We start from the raw sequence: 26,077 nt of genomic DNA on the forward strand, positions 1-26,077 counted from the left end.
TGTACACAACCACACCAGTAGTAGCTGATCACGGTGTGATCAATCTGAGTCCAGGCTTAAGATACAGAGTGAGAACGCCAGGTAACAAATAGGCGATTACTGTGCCGGTAGTTAGTGCTAGCCAGAAACACGTCGTAGTCTGCGCACAGTTGCAGTAGATGGTCCCCGTTATCTGACTGGCGACCAACAAGTCCAGATCGGCCACCTAAATAACTGTCTTCTGTGCCTAGACGCCCGAACTGAGCATTCTCCGGCTAGTACTTCAATACCTGTCGAGCGCACTTTCTGTAGAAGAACTGTCAACTGGTGGCAAAACTCACCCTTGATCGCATCCGAGCTGCAAAACATAGTGTACAATAGGCTTCCCGTCATTCCAAATGTTAAAGTAATTTCAGCATGAAATAATCGAACAAATTCAAATAACGGCAAATTTTGTAGTAATAAAACATATGATGGATTAGACGCAGGTGGTTTTCTTGATGTTATATAACGTATCTTTTTTGAAAAGCAGATGACAATTTACGCTAATTATTATGAACTCTTTATTTACATAATATATTTTTTATTACACCACGTGGTTAGTTGATATATGTTCGCCCAGATAAATCTTCCTTCCTATCCGTAAAAAGTGATGGGATGAGTTTTGATAAAAATTGGAAATATCATAAACAATAATAAACTATCAGGTAAACAGTAAAGTTTTGATGGAATGTTTTCTGACAAAAGTAATAATAAGCAACTGTTATGTTTTACTGATTAGCCGTAAAACGTAAAACGAATATCTATACTAGATTCCCTCCCAGTGTCTATTCTACAGGACTTCAACACAACTCAGATCAAGAACACGTGATTAGCCTGACTAGAACGTAAATATATTTCCACACCAAAAACCCGACACAATCCAACAACAATGAACATTCAATAATAATAATAATAATAATAATAATAATAATAATAATAATAATAATAATAATAATAATAATAATAATAATAATAATAAATAAATTGATTAATTAATTAATAATGATAGGGGAATATATAAGTCATCTAACACTTGTCGGACTATCTGCACATCTGACTAAGCAGACAACCGATCATTATCTTTCTCGCCCACACATCAGTAATTTAAACCGACATTAGGGGAATATAAAAGTTTATGTAAGCCAATATAATCCTTTAACTACTCAACTTCGAATGAATTGTGTGGAACTGACAACTATACATTAGCAAAATGAACAATTTGAAGACGACACTTTAAATGTTAGTGATAATACGTAACATATGCTTCAGTTTTGTGGTATTAATACTTTTGAAGAAGGTTAGATAATTTTAATAATCATACGTTTGTCCCATTGAAAATACGTACAATCGTAGGAAATACCAATCAATGAAATATGTCCAGGATTCTATCGTGAGAAAATTCACGAATAAATAGAATTGGTTTCAGAATATAGTGAAAAAATACTTCGTGATGCCCAATAACTTATCAGATTCAATAAGACACTTCATTACACTGGTATGGCGTTGAATCTCATATCATCTTCGTTAATAATTTCTAAGCGTGGTAGGATGCAGTGTTCAACGCAGAAAAACTGCCGGCACACAAATGTTTTGTAATTTCACGTTGACTACTCATGAGTAATCTGATTCAAGAGAAAAATACTGAAGTTACTGATATCTAGACTCGAAAAAGCTGGGCTAGTAAAAGCCCAAAATAATTGCATTTTCCAATATATGGTTGGGGAGATTGTTGACTTTTAATTGAGATCATGAACATTAACACCGTTGTATTCCCGCTCAGTTGTCTGGAGATTAGGCGTTCGTGGGCGAGACCGAAGGTCCTAGGTTCAATTTTCGCATGCGGGATCGTGGATGCATATTGCTGAGGGGTCCCATACTAAGACAAAACGGTCATCCAATGCTTCTAGGCTTTTGTTGGTCATTTAAAGACGATCGGTTCATGATCTTAATTGAAATTTTTTTCATGGAGAGATAAAATGAATAACTAAGTATATTCAAGTGTTTATTTATAAACAAAAATCAACCAAACACTAAGTAATTTATAGAAGTATACAAATCCGATATATATATATATAAAGGAAATACATAACTGGTAAACTAGGCACAATTACGATGAAGAAAGTTCTGAAAAACAAAAACAATACTAGTAACGAATACAAACAGTAACAAGTGAATTGTACGTATATACATAATGTGCTTCCATAATTTACAGTTAGGGTGTTTTTTACACAGATCGAAGAGTTGATCTGAAATCATTGTGAAGAAATGAACTAACACTGATTTTTCTAAATTTTTTAAAGAAGATATGCAGAACTAAATGAGAAAACAGGTGACTAAATGAAGTAGACTGAAGACAATTGTAATGGTTACAGAAGCTAATATCTTTGGGATATGGATATACAGCAACGATGAAAATAATAATAATAATCACTACAGTAATAATGAGTGGATATTTATCAGTCGGTCTTCTACAGAATTTTCAATATCATAGCAAATTAATAGGCCAGATCACATAGGTGAAACGAAAAATAACAAGATTGGATAAAACTATATAACGAACACTATCAGTTCTCTGTTGGTGTCTTCTTTTTTTGAACTCCCTGATGAAAAAAAACGGATCAACAGCAAAAATTGAGGGAGAGAGACCGGCAGGTAGATATGGCTTATCCAACGAAAATTGATGATTTCTTGACTGTTATCGAGAAACTTAACAATAACAACAACAAACAAGATAACAACAACAATAAATAATTACAAACCAATTTTCCAAACAATCAAACAGGAATTTCGTCGAATAAAAACAATAAAAAGGACTGTCAAGTGCGTGTAATGAAACCATTAATACATGGGTAATTATACTGGTAGAACTAAAGCTACACTACAAAGTAAAGATTGAAAATAATGATGTGTGTATAAGACATGAATTAACATTAAAAAACAAAACGAGTAAACTTGTGTACATTAATAAATATGTGTTTGAAAGAGAAACAGAAAAATATAAAACAGAGAGCACTATCAAACAAACAAGAGACAAACAACAGGACGAAAAAGAACGTGAACTGAATGACGATAAAATAAAGTGTGATGATGAAATAAGGATGGGTCACTTTCTTATTTGCCTGAATATATATATATATATATATATATATATTGTTTACAACCAACAACTAATGAAAGGTTGCCTTCTGGGTCGATCTGTAAAATAAAAGACAAAAAGAAGTACCATAACTGAGAAAATTGTGGAGATTAGTTACATATGAAAATGAGGGCCTTCTTCAAAAAAATCTCACCTAACGTTAGGACTCGTCATCAGTGGGAATCTATGACTTAATCAATCAGTCATCCGAAAAACAAAAGTTAGGGGACTCGAGGCGAGATCTTTACGTTTAGACTATTGGAGAGACGGAGCCGAACAGAAAACATTTCCGAATTCGGTTACTTGGTGTTATTGAGGCAACTGTCAATGTCATTGATGATTATGATAATAATAATAATAATAATAATAATAATAATAATAATAATAGGCGAAACCTATTAGATACAATATAGAGAAGAGTAACTTCGCGAGAGGTGCTGCTGTAATCTAGTCCAAAGACGAAAATAGTCCAATAGAAATTAATTATGTCTTTTCTATTACGTCTACTTTTTTTCCAACAGAGTATTATCAAGCTATTAACTCTTTAAATACGACACATACTGCTCAAACTTCGATGAGGCCGATCAGTGAAACAATAAATGCTTATCAAATTGTTGACGATGTAAAAACCACGTGAACAAATCTACACCATCATCAAACATCACATTGAATAATCACAATGGTAATAATGAAATTTGTCGACTAAAAATGCATAGTTTGTAAGTTGTGAATTTATTTATTGTATATGGTATTTTCTCCATTTACTTTTTGCTTCTTGTTACTGGTAGTTCTCTCTGAATTGTTGGGTTGGATCTATTGTATATATTAACTGTATTATGTGACAGTGGTTTCTTTCCCAAATAATTCCATTGCTACTTTTAACCACAAGCAAAATTTGTTTTATTTTGTAGACAATAAAGCAAACTTCATATTAGATTTGTAGTTCTTTAAGTTCATCTTACATATTCAAATTTAAGGATAACTTTTATTACAATGTAACTATGAGATGAAAAATTATTGGAAACCAAGAAGTTCTACATGTCTGATTTGCAATTTCGACTTTATCATCAAGTGACTGAAGTTAAAAATGTGGCTGAACCATTAAGTTTCAACCCAAAGTTTTGAAGTCAACACTTGTTACGAGACCTGAAGTTCATGTATTTTGAATCCCTATCAGAAGACTCACTTATTGACTTAAAATCTACAGGTATCAAACACGGTTGCCTACTTTGCCTTTTCGCTTTCTGCTGGTTGTAGACTCAATTATTGAGACCTCTACAACTCAGAAGCACAGAATACAGTGAACAACTTGAGTGGAGCTGGACAACTTGGACTTTGAAGATGACTTGACCCTCCTATCCCATCGACAGCAACAAATACAGGTGAAGATATTCAGTATGACAGTAACTTCCACAACAGTAGGCTTCAACATTCACAAGGGAAAAGCAAGATCCTGAAATACAACACAGCGAGCACCAATCAAATCACATTTGGTGGTAAGGCTCTGGAAGAAGCGGAAGCGTTTACGTGCCTGAACAGCATATTCGAAGAATATGGAGTATCTGATGCAGAACATGAGGGTATGAATTACCAAAACAGGTGAACGTTCCTATAATTGAATATCTGTCACACAACACCAAAGTCATAATTTCAACAACAACAACGTCTAAACAGTTCTACTGTGCGGAGTTGGATTGTGGAGAACTACTACCATCATTGCCAAAAGGTGCAGGTGACTATGCAAAATACTACAGATCCATTGGACAGAAACCGTTAGCAATAATCGACTGTGATAGAGAACAATTCGGATGTCTACTGAGAGGAAAATCAGGAAACAGTGTTGGAGGTGGGTAGGATACACATTGAGGAAACCATCAAAGGGCAAGGCTCAATATGGAATCCTCGAAGGAAAAGGAAAAGAAGCATACCAGAGGACATTTGCAGGTAGATATCAAGAGAGTGAATCGCGCTTAGGGACAACCTGAAAGAGGAGCCTGAAAAGAGTTGCTCCGAGATTCTTAGTCGGAGGCCTATAAGCTCACAACAGTAACAGGCATGAGTAAGTAAGTTATAATACACGGACGTCGAGAGGAAGGGTATTATATGCTCAGTATGGTTTGGCGACGTGTCCCTCTATTACTTCCTTTGTTCATGTGTGCATAGATCTTGTGATTTATGAACCGTATCCTCTGTTTTCTGTTGTCATCTCTCCGTTGTACTTATAGTTAGTATGTGTGTTTTTATCATTGTGAATGGCTGATGCAATGTTTAATTTTTCCATTTCTTATGAAACTTTTGACTTATGTTCTACACCTGGAAAATAGATGATTTGAAACAGAAAGAGTTGAATCATCTGATCTTCTGTGGATTGAGTGTGAATATGTCTCGTCCTTGTGTTTGTTTTAAACGTTTAGTTTGGTGCTTATTATTAAATTAATCCTTTCAGTGATGTTACACGATTTGATAAATTTACTAGAAGTTGGAAGTTGTTAATATTACATGTACCACTTTTTCACAGTACACACTTTGTGAAATACCATTGCAATCCTGTAAGTTTACCACAGTAAATAGGCATTGAAATACACGGAAAAACCATATAAATACAACTTTATTTGAATTGCGAAGGATGTTTAATGTTAATTATCGAATACGACGTTTCAATGATTTTGACCTTGGTATGCTAGATTCAACACTTAATCGACTAATGTAATGTAAAGATAAGGTCGAATAAATCATATTATTTGCCTAATTTCACAAGAGTCATGTATTTACTAATTTTGAAATGGATTACTGAATGCTCTAATGGTGGAAAGTAACCGTGGACTATGAAATCAATTATTTATAGAGAGTAAAGTAGTTACATCCGTGATGACATGGTATGATGGTCGAGAAATATCATAAATTGATTGGAAGTGAAAATAATAGTCACTGAGGTTTGTGTGGACATTATTTTTGGTGATTTATTATGACAAAATTTCTAAGTGTCATAAATAAGAAAAATGAGGGATTTCAACTCAATGACATAGCTTTCAATTTAATGGAAATATCGAAACAGATAAATGAGAATAAGTACATACACACACAAACACCATCGGTCTAATGGTGACGATAGCTGTTCAATGTGTCCATACAACAGTTTTACATTTTATTGATAAGTTGGAATTATCTTTAAATCGTGGAAATGTTTGTAAAAACATCGATGAGAAGGAGTACCCGTTAATCTGTTAGTGAAGAGGACAAAGAGAGGTCCCTATTATTGAACTTAATAGAACATCACTTGTCGCAGCAAACCAGTTTGACAAAACGGAGGAGACGCTAGTAGTTTTTGGTAATCTCTCAGTAAGGTAGTCGTGTAAGCAATTTCAGAAAGAAATCATGGATACATACAGGTCTTAATTTGTAGTGTTTCCCACTTAATCCTCTCTCTTTACGACCGACATATCTCTCTACGTACTAATTCTTTCTTCCTGTACTATATCCTTATATGCAATCTTTCTTTTATATATTACCATCATTGAATTAACTACTTCTATGAATCCGGTGTTCATCTTGTTGTGCTAATGCGGTATGGCAACTTGGACCGATGCATATATTTGCCTGGTCCTACGTTATAGCTGACTGGCTGATTTCGAGCACACAATTGGTGAATTAGTGAACAATAGGATCTCTAGTGTTGTTAGAGGTAGAATAGGGACAAACGAAGACATGGGATCAGTCCATGAAGACGTTGACTATTGAACTGAGCCATGTGGGTAGGTACAGACTACTTGATTAGCGTCCGCGTGATTATTGTAACCGATGGTTAGAGACTTTGGGTGACATGGATCAAAATGGTTTGTGATGGAACAGGCACATTCACTCTTCGTCTTCTCTTAAATTGTAACTTTCTAAATTACCTTATGAATTTTTTATCCCACTAGTCCATATTCTTTTCCCAAATCCTATCTAAAATGCTAAATCTTTTCAACCGCCGTCAATGCTGTTACTATATGTACTACTTTGGGATTTATCTTGACAATTTCGTCTCGCTGTGCTAATAGGGTGTAGCAACTTGGATCGATGTACACGTGTCAGGTTCGACATTACTTATGATTGACTGGTCGGTGAATTCGTCAACTTAGAAATTTGTTTACACAAACAATAAAACTCAGTGTCCACAAACAAAACACTATAAGAATGACAGTTAGAAGAATATTAAGCAATGAAGTCAATACCGCGGACACTTGAAATGACATGCAATTCAATTAATAAAAATTATTATTCCAAAGACTACCTCGAACATATATGGGTACAAGTGATGTGTACAGATCGTAGTTAGTAGGGGTAAGGGACAAACAAAGGAAAAAAACTTTATAACCACTGATACGTACACATATACAGGGTGAATAATTAAGTGTTGACATGAGAGTTGCCATATTATAAAAAGGAGCACAGTTACAGATAATGCTAGGTAACATACAACGCACATAAATCTATACAAGCAGAGAGAGGGAGATGATTAATGGTTAGTTTACAGGAGAGATGAGAAGAAGAAAAAATAGCCATAATGAGAACATTTATAACATTTGATTAGTTTCAAGTGGATCAATCAACTAACCTGCCAATATGTTTGCGATCTACAGAAATTTGAAAAAAATAATTTACGCAAAACAAATCAAACAAAAATGAAACTCAGTAGACCAATAAACACAAGAATATTATAAAAAATATCTATCAGATACGTGTGCTTTGATGAATACCGACCCTCTGAATACGATGATGATAACGAAAAAGATAGAGACAATGGATCATAAACTGAATATCAACTCTTTATTGGCCCAGATATTACAATGTCATGACTAATGCGGACAAATATTTGTTCCAAACCTTGTAAATTATTTGTACTCACTCAAATTTCTGTGTAATTATTGAACAGTTATCGACTGATTACAGCGATCATCATTGTAGGTCGCTTTCGATATTTTCATTAGAAATGTAATCTTACTTAATTTACGATTCATTAAATTATTTCGAGGAGAATTTAAACCAATGAAATAAATTAATAAACTATTGAAGAAAATGAGAGCGTAGTAGACAGATATTTGAGTTTTTTAAACACATTTGACACCTTTCAATGTAATCCATATCGAGAGGATTAAGTGCTTGTCTAGTTGAGTAGAATTTAAGTGGAGATCAACAAGAGATATAAATATGGGATCAGTTCAAGAAGTCAAGAAACTAGCCAAAGCTGCGTATTTAAATCACTTAACGAACTATAAACTACCACTTTTTTAGACTTCTTAACATACTAGCCATCATATTAGTTGAGGGATAGATTTAAAAAAGACAACTGATCTCACTGATTCAAACCCATTCATTCGGATTTTAAAACATTTCCTTACTTATGTGTTTCCATTGAACACATATTCTTATTATATGACTTGAAAAATTAGTCATAGTGACACATTCTTTTCAAGTATTCTAAGTAGGAACAATTATTTGGTTGAAGTTAGACATTAACACCGTTGGATGCCAACTCAGTGGTCTAGAGGTTAAGTGTTCGAGCGCGAGACCGAAGGTCCTCGGTCAGAATCCCGCGAACGGGATCGTGGATGCGCACTACTGTGGAGTCCCATACTAGGACGAAACGGCCGGCCAGTGCTTCCAGGTGGTCTAGTTTTAATCAACTCATGAATTCAACTATTGAATAATTGTTTACTAAATATTTTATTTCCCAACAATCCTTCTTATAATGCATGAGACTTAAGGCAATATCGAGGTAATCAGCACAGGATGCACATATGCCAATCAGAGATTGATTAATTGCAGTCATAAACGTCCATGGGGAGATTCAAACAACCAATACACAATGAAATAATCTTTCCTCACCACAAATTTTCTATCCTTTTTCTCACTCCTATTGGTGTTCATATTTACATTGTGTCTACCTCTCCTATCATTGTATTGTGGTATGTAACAATGTACGGTGATGTAAATTTATCGAGTTACCGACTTCTTAATTTGTGGGTCTATCGACCAAACAAACTAATGACTCATTGATTTGTTGACCCGAAACACCGGATCTGTCAATATGTGATAAATGGAGGACAAATATAGAATTTCATAACATAATGACAATTGTATTAAATGAACTAGTGTACACTGATTATAGTTTCACATAAACACAACTTACGTGGTTCAACAGTATTAAGATCATTTACGACTGGACGAACTATAGTCATACCAGGACTACATGAAGAGGCTCGATAGTTGTTATGATTACAATTAGAAGATAATGTAGCCATTGTTCGTTGTGGAGGTTGTGGGCGTCCATGTGATGAATAAATATTTGTACGTGGATGAGATTGAGCAGAGATAATTTTCAATGACCCTTGATTATTTCCTTGTCGTGACATGGATAAAACCTTGATAAAGTGATTTTGAATTATATGAAAGAAATTTACAATGAGAACAATTTTGCAATATGAATAATTAAAGACAAAACTTCAGAAACGGAAAAAAATTGTCTTGTAACGATCAATAATCTGGAAATGTTTATGATGAAGCATGTTGGCATAAATGTTTCATGACGAATAGTTATCGAATTTACACGAAAGGTGAATGGTTGCGGTTCTTTATATAGACAAGTTGAGGTCAAATGAATGACTACTTGTATCCTGGATGCACATTTCGATAGCGCGGGATTCTACAGTTCTAAATAAATAAATTTGTCCTATCTGACACAAGGTTTCAGAATTAAAAGCTCCAACATGTAGTTTAAGGAGTGGTTTCAGGAGACCAGAAATGACATTTCGTGAACTCAAATCATTAGTGTTGGTGGCGCGCAGTGATCAAGATAAGTGAGAAGGATTGGTCGTTGAAATGAAGGAATTATTAAGAGGTAAGTGAGGGATTGAATCATGAATATGATGATCTTGGGTACTGATAGAGGTGTAAGGGAGTTTGCTACTTCCCGGCTGTCCACTTTGTGGGAGGATATTTCTTTTTCAAGACCTGGAAATGAATATGAAATAGTGGTGGTCTTAGTGACCTAGGACTGTGACCACAGAGTCCCAGGGACAACTATCTGTGGCCCATCACGCATTACCTTTTTATGGGAAGTGTTCGATATGTTTGCTCTGCACTTCTATTGGCCTTACTGCCGGGACGTAAATCTGTTGTAACTTTGAGGTGCGACATTTTCATGGTACACTTTCTCGAACCCGTCCTATCAACAATGAGAAGGTAACATCGTTTCAGATGCTGGTTGTCTGAGGGAACCATTTTAACTACTTTTGATAAGATTACTATCACTACTAATTTGCTACTGGAATTATTCGTTTCGCTGTTATATAAAATATAGGAACGATACAGGCTTTACGTTGGTGATAATAACTGAATGGATTTCTAAAGGTTTAGTGAGACTTTGCACCTGGAGATGTTCAGTCATATTGGAAGAGAGTTATCCCTGAACTTAAATGGATGGATTAGCCCAAAAATCTTTAAAGAATGTGGTGCAGCTTTAGCAGTTACATTAGCTGATCGTCCCAGTTTATAAGAAAGAACCAAGGTCCTCTTGTGACAATCACAGGGCAATTAGTTTTACTACCAAAGTTTTTGGCGGAGTATGGTTCTCTGAGCTGGATGGTTTAGTCGTGGAGCTTTCACCGTTCTTCTGAACGACATCATTAGCACAAACTTCAGATAGAAGTGAAGTGTTCGAATTTCTCCATATGTGTTTCACAGCTTGTCCCGTACACCTCGATGATGATTGGTTCTTATTGATCTTAAATTTGTCATTGTTTGCTTTTTTGTTTTGGTTGTCTCCCATTGATTTGATTTTTGTTCCTATGTTTGTGCATAATTTTCCTGATTGGTTGACCAATTGGATCGATTTAAATGTGCTTGTCGAAGCCTGGCACTCAGGTCAATCAGCAATCAACGGTGAAAGCTCCACGACCAAACCATCCAGCTCCGAGAACAAAACTCCATCAAAATCATCCACCTGAACTGTAGTGAACAAGAACACGGGTGGGGACAATCGAATGTATTTAACACAACAATTACAGACCATCTCAATAAAATCTGAATACCATAAAGTCAATCGTCAATTTGCAAAATATCAATGCATCATATCAAACTGGACTGTTTCCGTTGCAAACACTAATCCACTGTCTTGAGATTTAGATGGTGGTTGGAGGTAGTCAACAGGAAACCCTGGACCCGGGTTTCGTGCTACTTGGCACTCGTCAGCAAGGTGTACCTGTAATCTTGAGGGAACTGATGCTCCCTGGCGGATTCGATCTCGTGTCACCCAGCTTCACAGTCAGAGACGTTACCACTGAGCTATCCGAGCCGTGACTAACCTCCTGTAGGACTGAGAGGTAATCACAATTGATTGATCACTGGGTGGTGATCAATGTCATGCGGGCAGTGTCGAGTCACCTAGACTGTTGGCCACATTGCAACATGATCGATAGCATTCGATCTGCACTAATAAGGACTAGACAAGCATGACATTGATCACCACCCAGTGATCAATCAATTGTGACTAATCCACTGTCTCCCATTCAATTGTGTATGCGTTTTCTTACAAATTCCATTGTGCTCTCGCTCTTCCTTTCTTAATCTTCACCTCATCTTCTGCTACCAGATATTACGTTTTAACTCGCGAAATATACTACTTATATCAATATAAGTAGCACACACCACAGAGCTACAAAACTTCACCATCTCAACTACCAAAGTGTTACAAATATTAGGTAGAGCTTGTGAAGAGAGAATCCGAGAAAATCAGACTGGTTTCATACCTGCACGTGGATGCATAGACCAAATATTCACCCTTCGGCAGGTTCCAGAACGTAGACATACTTTTTGAGGTCCGATTATAGTTGTATTCCTTGACATCAAGACAGCGTTCGGCTCTGTTGGTCGTAAGGTTCGACGGCAGTGTCAGTCATCAAAATGCATATCAAAAGAGTGTATTAACTCTGTACAGGCTCACCACTCGAACACTAGTGGACGAATCAAAACTTATAGACAACTTTCATCAGAATCGATTACTTCGAGTGTTCTTCAGGGTTGTCCGCTTTTCCCATTCTTATTTAGCTTTGTCATAGACATGCTTTTAGAGATAGCACTTTCATCGTCTAACTTTCCAGAGGTTGATTTTCTACCAGGAGATTCACTTGTTGACTTGGAATACGCAAATACACAGTTCTTTTTGGTGAAGACGCTGGCCACTTTAAGCAACAATCCAAGCATGTTCTGGATGCGGTCCTCTCAACCCAAATGCAAAATGTTACTATAGGACTGGTCTGTGTTGACGCCTGAACTAAGAATAGGGAGTGAAGTAGTTCAGCACATCGACCTCCGATTATTTTTACATCCTAATCAATCCTGACAGGTTGGTATCTGACAAAGTCTTGGCACAAATTCTAAAAGTTCAGTGGACTTCTAACTTATGACTGTGAAACCTGGCTATTAAAAGTAAAGAATATTTGTAAGTTACTACTGGTATTCAATCGTCAGTGTCTTCGAAGCATCGCTCGTGTATGTTTGACACACAGAGTAAGTGGTGCCTGGGTCAGGAATAGGGTACTAGGTAAGGATGGCAAACCGACTGATGAGGTAGTAAATCTTCATCAACCACCGCCTACCTCGATGAGAGATGTTATCTGTGTAAGACTAAGCTGGAAGAAAGCTAGAGGCGGCCAGACCAAAACATGACACCAGTCCATGAAGTTATCGACGACTGGACTGAACCACGTCAATCGAGTGTAGACTACTTGGTTGGCGTCTGCATGATTAACGTAACCAACGGTTGGAGACTTTCAGTGACATGGCTCAAAATCGTCTGCAATGGCGCAGGTGTATCTATTCTTTGTCTTCCTCCAAATTATGAGCTTCTAAATTCCTCATAACTTTTCTTGTGTTTCCATTTCAATGATTTAAATTTACTTGAATCACAATCTCCGATGCTTAACATTTTCAATCACCACTGATAATGCTACCACTTCTGTTATTCTGGGATTTGGCCTGACAATTTAATCTCGCCATTCTAATGGAGTATGGTAACTTGAGCCGATGTAAACACGTACCAGGTTCTAAGTTGTGATTGACTGACTGACTGACCTAACCAGCCATTTCACATGATGAAAAAAACTTTAGAAAGTAACACACTCAACTATACAACAAATAAATAAGATGAATTCCATCTTACCTGCTGATAAGATGGCGGAGAAGGTCGTTCTTGTATACGTTGCTGGAATGACTGACACACTGTAGAGGATTTATTCCGTTCAGATGGTCTATATTGCAGATTATTATTACTATTATTACTGTTGTTACTGAATTCTGAACGTGAAGACACAATCGTTGAAGTTGCTGTTGTCGATGTTGTTGTAGATGAGACATAATTTATAGGATTTTGTGAATTTTTATCCGGTAACTGCTTAACAGTAAACAATTGTTTATCTGACTTTGAATTTTGAATTTGTGTGTGAGTTTGTGCGAATGGAACATGACCAACTTGAAAGAGATGAGAGAAACGAACAAAAAACAAAAACCGAAAACCAGGAGAAATAACGAAGCATGCGTTACGTAATAAGCTGGATAAATCTAATCATTTATCAGAACGTGGACATATAATCCTGATCACACAGTGTAATCAAATCCAAAATAAAACATTTCACCATAAAACTAGAAGAAAAGTCATATTTACTTTGGAGTGATGCATGGTTTTTATGATTTGCAAATTATAATTTTATTGTGAGGTGTGTGTCCTGACAAAATAAGTAGATATAGGAGAGAAAGATGATAGTAAGAACGACGTAATACTGACAGTGTAGCCAGGAACCAAATGACAACTAGAACTTGGATTAAGTTTCAACCCTACATAGTATTTGGCAGGTCGTATGATTCTCAAGGTTTAATCAAATGTTCTAAAGAGCTGAATGAAAACAGTCCTATTCAGTTAGTAACAACAATATACACAAACAAAAAGCAGTTCAATGTGCCAAACTTAAAGAAGTTAAGTCATGGGAGTGCAAAGTAGAATCTTGCACATCGAAGTTATAAGGTTGGAAAAGATATGTGAATAGTTCAAAAACTCACTATGAAGATCTCAAAGTTATAGTAACCATAAAAGAGTGATTAAAGCACTAAGGGGATATTTCACTCATCTGTGACGTGTTCGAAAGAGTTAAGCTCAGAGAACTGAAACGTTCAAATTAAAAAGGTAGTGTGAATTCAGCCTTCTTTAGAAAAATTATTGATTACTGGAGTTTATAAAATACAATATATGTCAATTCCTGTTCAGTACCATTTTAGGTGTTCTTGTAGAATTATATACTTTCTACACACTAAGCTATATATATCGCCTTATTTTAAGTTACCTGAAATTATCAAGTATAAAATTATTTCAATAGCGTTACTGAAACAATAAGTCCACATTCGCCTAGTTTTGAGTCACATAGAACTGTATAACGCCCAAAGATATTTCATAGCTGCTCAGAATGAAGTAAGTGGGATAGCGTTCGGTAATTCTATTTGGTAGATTTAAAATTGAGTGTTTAATATGAAAGAATACAATAAGAAAAAAGTAAGTAAAATATCCGCATAACCAGACAAATTTGATTTTTAAGGCTTTAACTGAAAATGCTCTGAATGATGCAGAATGTCAGTAATTCACTAAGTAAAATGATATTTAAGAAAATAAATAAGGTATGATATCACATTTAAATTTATTACAGTTTGTCAAATTCAATGAATAAGACAGTTAAAGTTATTATAATAAACTAAAAATGATATAAGAAATGGGAAATAAGTGGGGCATTCAAAATTTACAGAAAGATCAAATATATTTCTATCATCCTATTATGTCACCTACAGTCAGTCAGACAGTTAAAAAAAACTATCAAATTTGAAACTATGTACATCATAGATGAAAATCCACTGTTTTTCATATGATTCCATGGTGGTCTAACTTAAATCGACTCATGAATCCAAATAGTAAATTACTACAGTCTCCACAGACCCCCCATTTTGATAATCATCATGTGCTCACTAGTGACTGCTTTCAAAATGTATTTCCTGGAGTTCTAGTGAGAAGCAGTGGCCAGTGGAGTTCAACCGGGTTTGTTGTGAGGCAATTATTCACTGGAGACAATGGTGGATGATCGCGCAATATCGTGAATTGGTTGAAGTTAGACATTAACACCGTTGGATGCCGGCTCAGTGGGTTAGAGGTTAAATGTTCGCATGCGAGGTCGAAGAGTCCCACGCTAGGATAGGACGGTCGTCTAATACTTCTAGTTTTCCATGGTGGTCTAGTTTAAATCGACTCATGAATTCAACTATTAAATTTAATCTAAGTCGTCAAAACAACAGCTAATGAGTGACTGGGTATCGTATCTGGCTATAATCAAGTTTAGAGTTGGAAGTCGAGGTAGGAGGAATAATAGGGGTACAGTGGTCTCGAGTGCTATTAGAGGTATGAGGGTGGTTATCACTTCCCGGTTGCCCACACCGTTGAAGGGTTCTTCCGGCGATGCCTGGAAAGGAAATTGGGTTAGGGGTGGTATTGGTGACCTGAGAGCATGACTGTAGTGCCTAAGGGACAACTGTTTGAGATCGGTCACACATGTCCTTTTTGTGGACAATTTTCGTGTTAGCTCCGTACTTTTTGAAACCTTACCGCCGGAGACGGAAATCCGTGAGATAAGGCGAGATGTGCACTTTTAAGGTCGACCTTTTCCAACCCCACCCCTCCTAATGGGAAGGCAGCATCGTTGCTATGCTGATTGTCTGAAGGAAACACCTTAATGCCGTCATACCTCTGTACAGTCAGCAGTAAAACTCCGCCCTCGGACCTAGGGTTTGCTGTTTTTAGTCTTACCGCTCTTCAACCGACCTGTCTGGCATGGTAGGACCTTGATCGACGTTTGTTCCAGACTGTATAGCCCGATCGGTTAAAGTAGCAGAAACTGTCGGGTACTACGTTGTAGATGACTGACTGACTCATCCAACTTACCTGAAATTGTACCCATAACAATATTTCACTCATCTGACACCATATTTATGTGTAAGGGACAAAAGATGTAGTATCTACTGAATACTTGAAGTCTCCTTTTGTCAAAAGTGACCTGTTCTGGACACCATTAAACTGAAACTCTACGATAAGTGTCATGTCGTTGATAGCCAGAGTAATGTAATCTATTAAACATTAAGTGAATTCTTTAGGTCAACGTGGAATTAATTGGATAACATCATCAATTCATTTACAAATTTTTATAAGCCGGATTTTAGTGAAGTGATCAGACACATACCAACTATGAAGATTTTTAATTTCTATAATAATCTGGCTACATATTGACGCATACATTGACCAACTAGCCAATCATCCAGTTTTAAAGCTTAACGTTGGTAATTTAAAGACAAGATAAGGAAATATGATTGGTAAGATTATCTACTTACACAAAAACTCGAAAACAATAATAATTTATAATTACAAAATTTACCTGTTCCATGTTTAATGCCAGATGATAAATTACTTGCTATGTGGTAATAATAATTATTATTAATACTATTGTTATTATTTTCATGTCGTGTATTAATCGTGTCATTTTCCAGTGATTGATATACTCGTTGTGAATTGGCATTTTGAGGATATTTTAAAGCCAAAGCTATTTCATATGGTGGTGGCCGAGTCGGCTTGCAATTTAAGTCTATTGAATTGTGAAAGAGCGATGAATGAAGGATAAGGTAATAAGGAAGAGAACAAGAAAAAAAGTAAAAACATTTTCAAATTTCTCGTCTTGAGTTACAGATATTCTCTATCGTCTTAAAAGTGTGAGCATTAGATAAAAATAAGGAAAGTATGATTTGATATTTGAAAGATTAGTTACAGAGATAATTTTTAGAGAGGACATAATTACATAGCAATCACTAATGTAAGTTACTCATCAGTAAATGATAGACTTCAGAGAAACTCGTATAATTTGGTTTGGGTAACTGGGGGTTGGTACCGTTATAGCGGTTTTATACACACATACTATTCTGACGGGACGGTTATTGCAAAAGGTAGGAATTTTGGAACTATTTTTTAGATTATTTTTCTTTTTTCTTATTGTGTAACTAGTAGGTAACTGTACCACTGTATTTCTACATTCTCCTAGTTTTAAGCTTTCAGTTAACTTATTAACTGTTGTCATACGTTTTGTTATTATTCTTCAATGATTGTTGCTTGATTATGTGCTGTTTACTTCACTCTCTGTCACTCGTGTCCTGTGCGGTTTGATGATTTATGTAAATGATGTAATGAGTGTTAGAGATAGTTGTTTGCTTTGCTTGCTCATTGGGCTGGGTGATTAGAACAGATAATAATAGATGCTTGGCTGAAAACGTCTCTTCAAATTCAAGGCTTGAGGAAAGGTGGATCAAAAAGAATGCAGCTTGCGATAGTTCAAGGTTAATTGTACCGACCAGGATGTATAATTGGTTACGCCTAGGGTGTTAGGCTTTGGGTAAGAGAGCAGACACGAAATAGAGAAATCCTAATCAGAGCTCTGAATGGCGAATTCATAAAGTGATATCAGTTATCATCTCAAGGTGCAATACACACATACACAGACACGAACAGTATATTGTTCAAATGCTAAGTGTATAAACCTGGTTAGTGATTTGCATACAGATGATCATCAAAGCAAATATTTACATTACTCTAAGAACTTTGGACTTTCTTATATAATGTGTATTAAGAGCTAAAGCTTTATGGTTTGTTACCTAATAATTAGAAAACGTAGAAAATTATAGAAAAAAATGATAGACAGTAATGTTATTGTAATCGAAGTAAACAAACAATAGTTATACATATTTTAAAAAATATAGCATCTAAACAGTTTTGTTATTTATGAAAACCAGTAATTTAGTTATCAGAACAAAAGATACAGTGACTTGTGTGTGACAAAAAGACTAAAAAGCCAAAAATTACTTGATTGGATTTAAATAATCCATCAATGTGCTTGGTTTATGATCACAGTCACGAACAAATAAACTTTAAGTTTAAATTCACTAGGTGTTGTTTGCTTGTATCTTCCCATTGTTGTCTAAGACTGCAATTGATCAGTCTATTGTTGGCATATGTGCATCCTGTGAGGATTGCAATCCTAGACAACAATGGGAAGATGTAAGCAAACAACACCTAGTGAATGTGAACTACACCCCATTGCACAAGCAGGTGGCTATTAGGACTCGATAGCTAAGTGGATAACGCGATGGCGTTTGAAGCGGACGGTAATGGGCTCGAGTCTCGGAGTGGACATCAATTCTAGGGTGCAGGCACCTTCGGCTGACGAGTCCCAAACGGGACGAAACGCGCGTCCTGAATCCCACTGCTAGCCACTATCCATCTTTGCTTATAAACTTTAAGTTTATAAAGCACGTCTTTGATATACATTCTTTTGAAACATTTTTCTGTCCCCTCCCCCCTATCTATCATAATATACGGCATTCTTCATCACTAGCAAAGTGTTTTTGCATGTTAGTAACCAACACTAACATGTACAATATACAAATTAAAAGTGAAGTGCGATTCAGACATTCAATGTGTATGTGTGCGCACATAACAACATTTAAAGTTATGCCTTATTCTTTAATTAGAACATTGTTATTATTCTCCTGCCCATAACAAATTAAACAAATTACCATTCGAAGTTGAATCTTTGTCTGAATTGTTGAAGCCATAACTATAACCTGTGAACATATGACAAACAAGTGGTAAAGAGTTAGAAGAACTTAAAAAACAGTTCAGTATTTTACAGAATTCCACACCCTAATATCACAGATATTAAATTCATCGGTAAACATTTACTGCACGACCATTTTTGTTTTTTTTCGAGTGAAATTTTTTTTTATCCCTTTTGAAAAAATTTTTCATCCCCATCTTCCAATAATTTTCATTGTTTCGTCCAATGAAATAACTAGTTTTGAGTTCGTTATAATTGGTCGTTTATTTCTTAAAATCGATATAAAATATGAGGACTTGACGACAGAGCACATTTTCTTACAATTATGGACGGTAGTAACATGCAAAGTACGAGCTCCGTCGTTCATCACGTTGTCACAGAAACCGATAACCTATTATTGAGCACATTGTATCTCGTAGTGTTCCAATCTCTTGAAGCGTTGAAGAGCGCCATTAGAACGTATGAAAGAGCCACGTACAGCCATTATGTGGTGAGGGATTCTCATTTACATAGAGATCGGAAGTCGTATATTAGATTCGTATGTTGGAGAAATGGCCGTAGAACATCTAGCGGTTCCTCACAGCCGAGTAGACGAACGAGGTAATTTGATTAGTGTTGTTATAATTTTTCATAAAGGACTTTCGTGAACACTCCATGTCCTTCCTCCATATAACGAACTCAAAACTAGTTATTTGATTGGACGAAACAGAATGAAAATTATTGGAAGATGGGGATGAAAAATTTTTTCAAAAGGGATGAAAAAAAATTTCACTCGAAAAAAAAACAAAAATGGCCGTGCAGTAAATGTTTACCATGAGCTCCAAAGACAGTGAAGCCTAGATGTAAAAATTCTAATAGCTGTTTATGACCATTTAAATGATATTTTAAACACCATTAACTGGCTCGTAATGGGACTGAATGATCTTCGTGTGAATCTGAAAACACCATCAAATCAAATATGGAAAACTTACATTGTGGAATTATTCTTTGTATTATAGACTGTCGATAATTACGAGGTATAGGCAGCATTGAACCACCAAGTGGAAGTGTATTTGCAGTAGGATATAAATAGTTCTCATCGAAATTGAATGAAACTGAATGCTGATGCTGTTGCAACGATGATTGTTCTCTAAAGCGACCTGATTGTACTGTTGCCTGTTGTTGTTGCTGATTTGAGGGATAGGCACCTCCACCAGATAAATTAGTAGACCGATGTGGGCAAGTCATCTGTTGCCGTAATGAAATACCGGGACAAGATGGATATAGCACTGTAGCAGTATTAGAATTCAGTGTTAGACGAGATCCAATGGAATTCGATAGAGACTGAGGGTTTGGCTGTTGCTGCTGTAAAACAAAATGAGATTTTATATATATATATATATATATATATATATATATATATATATATATATATATAAAGTACAAGGACTGAGGTCACAAAACGTTTAGTCTGCAAAATTTAAGGTGCACGAATCTTGCTCCTTTCAAGGTAATCCTTAATTGTGGTTATACGCTTGTCTCTTCCGTAAAAGTCATCACCGGCCTCCAGAAGTTAGACACGTCAGCTGCCTTGGCGTTTCACGTTTTATCTTTCATTTGTTGGTCTATGATTTCGAATAGATTTCGTACCTATAAAATCCTGATTCAGTTTTTGTTAGCTTTTTATTCAGGTGTCATCAGTTTCGGAACGATTTTTGCACGTGAGTAGTTTCTCAACCCCAAATGTTTTGTTAGAATTGTGTACACAAACGATTTTCAAGAACTCAGTTCATTAGTAATAATGAAGACAGTGAACTGAAGATTGGGAAGAACGAGACTGTACATGTTCAGTGTTTTCACCAATAAATAGGCGATAGCTCAGTTAGCGTGTATACTGGACAGACTATGTGTGACATAGCAGTTATGTATGTTTTATTTTAAAAAGTTAAAGATATATTTTTTTATTGTACTTAGGCTTTTACATGTTTAGTTGAATTGAGCACTCGAATGCTACTAGTACGACTTTCCAGGGTGATTGGAAACGAACTTAAATCTGAGATCTTATGATACACATATCATACAATATTAGTACTCCAACGACGGTGAGATTTGTGGTGTAACCACATTTACATGCGAAATGAAGATTATGATTGCAATGTAAACGCATGAACATTAACTACGACCTCAAATACAACAGTTTAATTCAACCTGTTGTTACTTACTTACTTACTTACTTACGCCTGTTACTCCCAATGGAGCATAGGCCGCTGACCAGCATTCTCCAACCCACTCTATCCTGGGCCTTCTTTTCTAGTTCCATCCAATTCTTGTTCATTTTTCTCATGTCTATCTCCATTTCCCGGCGTAATGTGTTCTTTGGTCTTCCTCTTTTCCTTTGACCTTGAGGATTCCATGTGAGGGCTTGTCTTGTGACGCAGTTGGGTGCTTTTCTCAATGTGTGTCCTATCCACTTCCAGCGCTTCTTCCTGATTTCCTCCTCCACTGGGATCTGGTTTGTTCTTTCCCACAGTACGTTGTTGCTAATAGTGTCCGGCCAATGGATCTGAAGTATTTTGCGTAGACAATTGTTAATAAACACCTGTATTTTCTGGATGATGGCTTTTGTAGTTCTCCAGGTTTCTGCCCCATACAGTAGAACTGTCTTGACATTTGTATTGAAAATCCTGACCTTGGTGTTGGTTGACAGTTGCTTTGAGTTCCAGATGTTCCTCAGTTGTAAATATGCTGCTCTTGCTTTGCCGATCCGCGCCTTCACATCTGCATCAGATCCACCCTGTTCATCAATGATGCTGCCCAAATACGTAAAGGTTTTTACATCTTCCAAATCTTCTCCGTCAATTTTGATTGGATTGGTGCATGCCGTGTTGTATCGGAGAACCTTGCTCTTCCCTTTGTGTATATTGAGACCTATTGCTGCTGAGGCTGCTGCCACACTGTTCGTCTTCTCCTGCATCTGTTGTTGCGTTTGGGATAGAAGGGCCAGATCGTCTGCGAAGTCTAGATCATCCAACTGCATCTTAGATGTCCATTGTATCCCGCGCTTTCCTTCGGACGTTGACGTTTTCATGATCCAGTCGATCACCAGGAGAAAGAGAAAGGGTGAGAGTAAGCAACCTTGCCTAACACCGGTCTTCACTTTGAACGACTTTGTCAACTGTCCTCCATGCACGATTTTGCAGTGTAATCCATCATATGAGTTCCGTATGATATTGACTATCTTCTGAGGCACGCCGTAGTGTCGAAGAAGTTTCCATAGTGTTGTTCTGTCCACGCTATCAAATGCCTTTTCGTAGTCAATGAAGTTGATGTAGAGTGATGAATTCCATTCAATTGATTGTTCCACAATGATCCGTAGAGTTGCGATTTGGTCTGTACACGATCTATCCTTACGGAATCCTGCCTGTTGGTCACGAAGTTGGGCGTCTACGCAGTCCTTCATCCTGTTTAACAATACCCTGTTGAAGACTTTTCCCGGTATTGAGAGAAGAGTGATGCCCCTGTAGTTATCACACTTGCTGAGATCGCCTTTCTTCGGTATTTTGATCAGTAGTCCTTCTTTCCAGTCTGTTGGTACTTGTTCCTCATCCCAAATCTTATTGAAGAGAATGTGGAGTATCCGTGCAGTTACCGCTACGTCTGCTTTTAGTGCCTTTGCTGGGATGTTGTCCGGTCCTGCTGCTTTGCCACTCTTGATTTGTCTGATGGCCATGCTGATTTCTTCAATTGTTGGTGGGCCAACATTGATTGGGAGGTCCGTGGGTGCTGCTTCGATGTTGGGTGGGTTCAGTGGAGCTGGTCGATTCAACAGTTCTTTGAAGTGTTCTACCCACCTGTTTTGTTGCTCTTCAATGTTGGTGATTACCTTGCCTTCCTTGCTTTTCACTGGTCGTTCTGGTTTGTGGCGATTTCCAGAGAGTTTCTTTGTCGTGTCATACAATTGTCTCATGTTTCCTTCTCTTGCAGCCTTTTCCACCGTCGTTGCTAAATCTTCCACATATTTACGTTTGTCGGTTCTGATGCTCCTCTTCACCTGTTTGTTTATTTCCGTGTATTCAGCTTGTGCCTTGGCTTTTTCTGCTCTTGTTCGGCTGGTATTGATCGCTGCCTTCTTGTTCCTCCTTTCTTGAATCTTATCCAGTGTACCAACAGTGATCCATTCCTTGTGGTGGTGCTTCTTGTGACCCAGGACCTCATGACATGTTGAAGTGATTGCCTCTTTGATCCCCTTCCAGTTGCTCTCCACAGTAGCAACCTGTTGTTAGCGACTAGTTAAAGTATACCTTGGCAAAATTTACTAATTGTCTTTACATGAGAATGATATAGGGATAAAACAGATAATTATGAAGGTGTAAAAACAACACTCAATCATACTTGGTATTGATAATTTGTATTCTGATGTGTTGCCTGACTAAAATATTGATGTTTCATAGTTGCTTGGCCTTGATTATGAGGTGGAGATGCTGATGCCTGTTGGTGATGAGTTAAAGAATGCTGGTGCTGATGCAAATGACAAGGATCTCTTTGATTTGGTAGCATAGCATACATTTGATTCGATGTAGAATTACTATTCCCACTATCGTTCATATTAGTAGCTATACGAGATGGTATTGGGATAAGATTATCCAACAGGAGACTTTTACTGCCTGTTGTACCGGTAGGAGTGGAATAACATCGAGTCGGTTGTGGGCATATAAGCTGAGTACTACTACTATAATGGTGATGATGGTGTAAATGATTAGAACATGTGGAAATGGTAGCATTAGAGGTGGATGATAATTTCGGTGTGCTGTTATTTGACATTTGTATGATAGTATTATTATTTACTTGATAAGATGATCCTATAGACGACGATACATTAGAATTGTTATAATGTTGCGATTTCAGGTGTCCAAATCCAATACCAGCATATGGTCGAACTGGTGATGTAATGAACAAAGACTGAGCGACATTATGAGTATTGTTGTAATGAAAGTGATTCGGGAAAGTGAACACTGGTAAACGTCTCTGGGAAGAACGTTTACCACCTACACTTAGGGCTAATAGTTTGCGAGCATCTTCAACAGATTGTGCGCCTAGTAATGGTCGGGTAAACATATCTTTTGGATCCGTAGACGTTGGATGAGATGTGATTGATGCTGCTACTGTTGCTGATGGTACATATGGAGATTCTGTCGATACGTTGATAACTTTAAGTGGAGACTTTTTGTTTGTATTCGACTCGACTATAACAGACTCTGCAGAAGTTTTTGTGAGAGACAGCTTTATGCCTACAATAAAAGAGTATAAAAAGTCCCAATAAATAAAAAGTTTACTAGAAAAGAAAAATAGACTGACTTTATTTTAGATGGTTCCTACTATGATAGTGGACAGCTAAAGAACCTCGAATTAAGATAATGGAACAGGTATCCAGTACTTATTTGTTTTCTTTTTAGTCACTTTTTGAAAATAAGATCTATCGGTGAAATTTCAGATATTTCTAGGGATATTCTTTTGGTGATAATTTAGTTGATGCCAGTCCACTACTAAAACTATGTTCGAACTAAACATTGTAAGTTTGTTTGTAAATGTTTGCATCTCCCACTTGTTGATATTAGGAGCTAAAATTGGTAAGTCACTGTAGGGATACATCCAACCTAAGAGGATGACTAGATATTCTCTTTTAATCACATGTTTTCTAGCATACCAGTATTATATCAGGCAGTGGAACACAAAACGTGCAAATTATCCTATCTGAGATGTGCCGCATCTCAGTGTTGGCGTTCCACGCTGAAACTTGAATCCAGATACTTATCAACTGAAACCCCAACGCGCTATCCACTAACCTACAAATCATTCATGCTTTTTTCTATCCATGTGAAACATTGAAGTTTTCACGGGGAACAACGACTGTACTTGAAATAAGATCTAAGTTACTCTTAGAACCATTGGGTTTTCACTCAAATCAACTAAGAAACCTAATTAGTAAGTGAGAAAATTGGATCTGGCGATCGCTTAACTGATAACCACAACAATCTAAGACGTAGTGAAATCGGACTTGAATACAATGTATAGTGCTTAAGTTAGGGATATTATTCAATTTTCCTAACCGAAATAGGTGGGGTGTGGTTGGAAACCGATGAAAGAGTAAGTCAAATATTTGACCATCAAATTTTCCATACAACTGGTGTGTGCAAACCTGGTGACCATGGAAACAACTGTTTGTTATGTTTTGTAAATACATACTAAATTTCACTCAGTTTTAGTCACTTATCTAATGTAATAACAATTTAGTTTACTTAATCAAGACTAATCTATACATAAGCCTGATTTGTTCGCATAAAAGTTTTATGTTGCTTGATAACTGATCCGGATAACAACAAAACCACATACAAAACATATCACAGGACGAAATTTCATCATTACAATACATATAGACTACATAAAATATGTTAATTACAGATTTGTCCATAGCTCGAAACTCATCAAAACACTCATGTTGTAGCTGAGTAGACATATTTGAGCAACAACTAATAGATATTCACATGATAAGTTAACCAACTGGATTGGACATTCAATGTATCGGAATCCAGAAGTTGAAGGGAATTTTTTACATAGCTTGTGTATAGTCAACAGTGGTCTTGAGTGCTGTTGGACCACGACGCGCAATGCTGACTAGTGTTAGGGATGGTTGGAAGAAAGTTAGGGGCGGCCAAACCAAAACGTGGCATCAGTGCTTGAAGTCACTAACTTCTGATCTGAGCCATGTTGGTAGATGCAGAATCAGTCAGTCAGTAACAACGTAGAACTTCGTACGTACGTACATCAGTTCGAGTTGCCATACCACATTAGCACAGAGATGCAGCTGTCGATTCCAATTCCGTAGTGGAAGAGGTAGTAAGAGTATAAGCAGTAATCAGAAAGATTAGGGTTTGATGCACACTACTTGGTTGGGGTCCGTGTGACTATCGTAACCAGTGATTGGAGACTGTGAGTGACATAGCTCAGAATCGATCATAATGGCTTCGGTGTATACACTCTTTGTCTTCCCTTAAACTATGAGATTAAAATCGCTTCATATTTTTCTTTCTTCCTGTACTATGTCCTTATATGCGATCTTTCTTTTATATATTACCAACACTGAATTAACTACTTCTATGAATCCAGTGTTTATCTTGTTGTGCTAATGAGGTATGTCAACTTGGACCGATGCACATAT

General features: G+C 36.7%; 1 protein-coding gene across 3 annotated transcripts in view; it reads right to left on the reverse strand.

Moving 5' to 3' along the window:
- The window catches only part of RAPGEF2_2 (Rap guanine nucleotide exchange factor 2), a 126,431-nt gene that overhangs the window by 4,571 nt on the left and 95,783 nt on the right, over nt 1-26,077 (reverse strand). Inside the window, exons 23-29 of one of the 3 annotated variants that reach the window (XM_051217570.1) lie at nt 23,254-24,149; nt 19,854-20,226; nt 16,657-16,863; nt 13,359-13,666; nt 9,330-9,561; nt 7,755-7,773; nt 984-3,216 (exon numbers count right to left, since the gene is read on the reverse strand). In XM_051217570.1, coding sequence (XP_051064986.1) covers nt 3,189-3,216; nt 7,755-7,773; nt 9,330-9,561; nt 13,359-13,666; nt 16,657-16,863; nt 19,854-20,226; nt 23,254-24,149 — 2,063 coding nt within the window. In that variant the 3' untranslated portion in view covers nt 984-3,188. Of the gene's footprint in view, nt 1-983; nt 3,217-3,334; nt 9,562-13,358; nt 13,667-16,656; nt 16,864-19,853; nt 20,227-23,253; nt 24,150-26,077 lie in introns of those variants that run through there. The other 2 variants (XM_051217571.1, XM_051217572.1) reach the window with 2 other exon arrangements.

Source organism: Schistosoma haematobium, chromosome 5, assembly GCF_000699445.3.
Source record: "Schistosoma haematobium chromosome 5, whole genome shotgun sequence".
Lineage (NCBI taxonomy): Eukaryota > Metazoa > Platyhelminthes > Trematoda > Strigeidida > Schistosomatidae > Schistosoma > Schistosoma haematobium.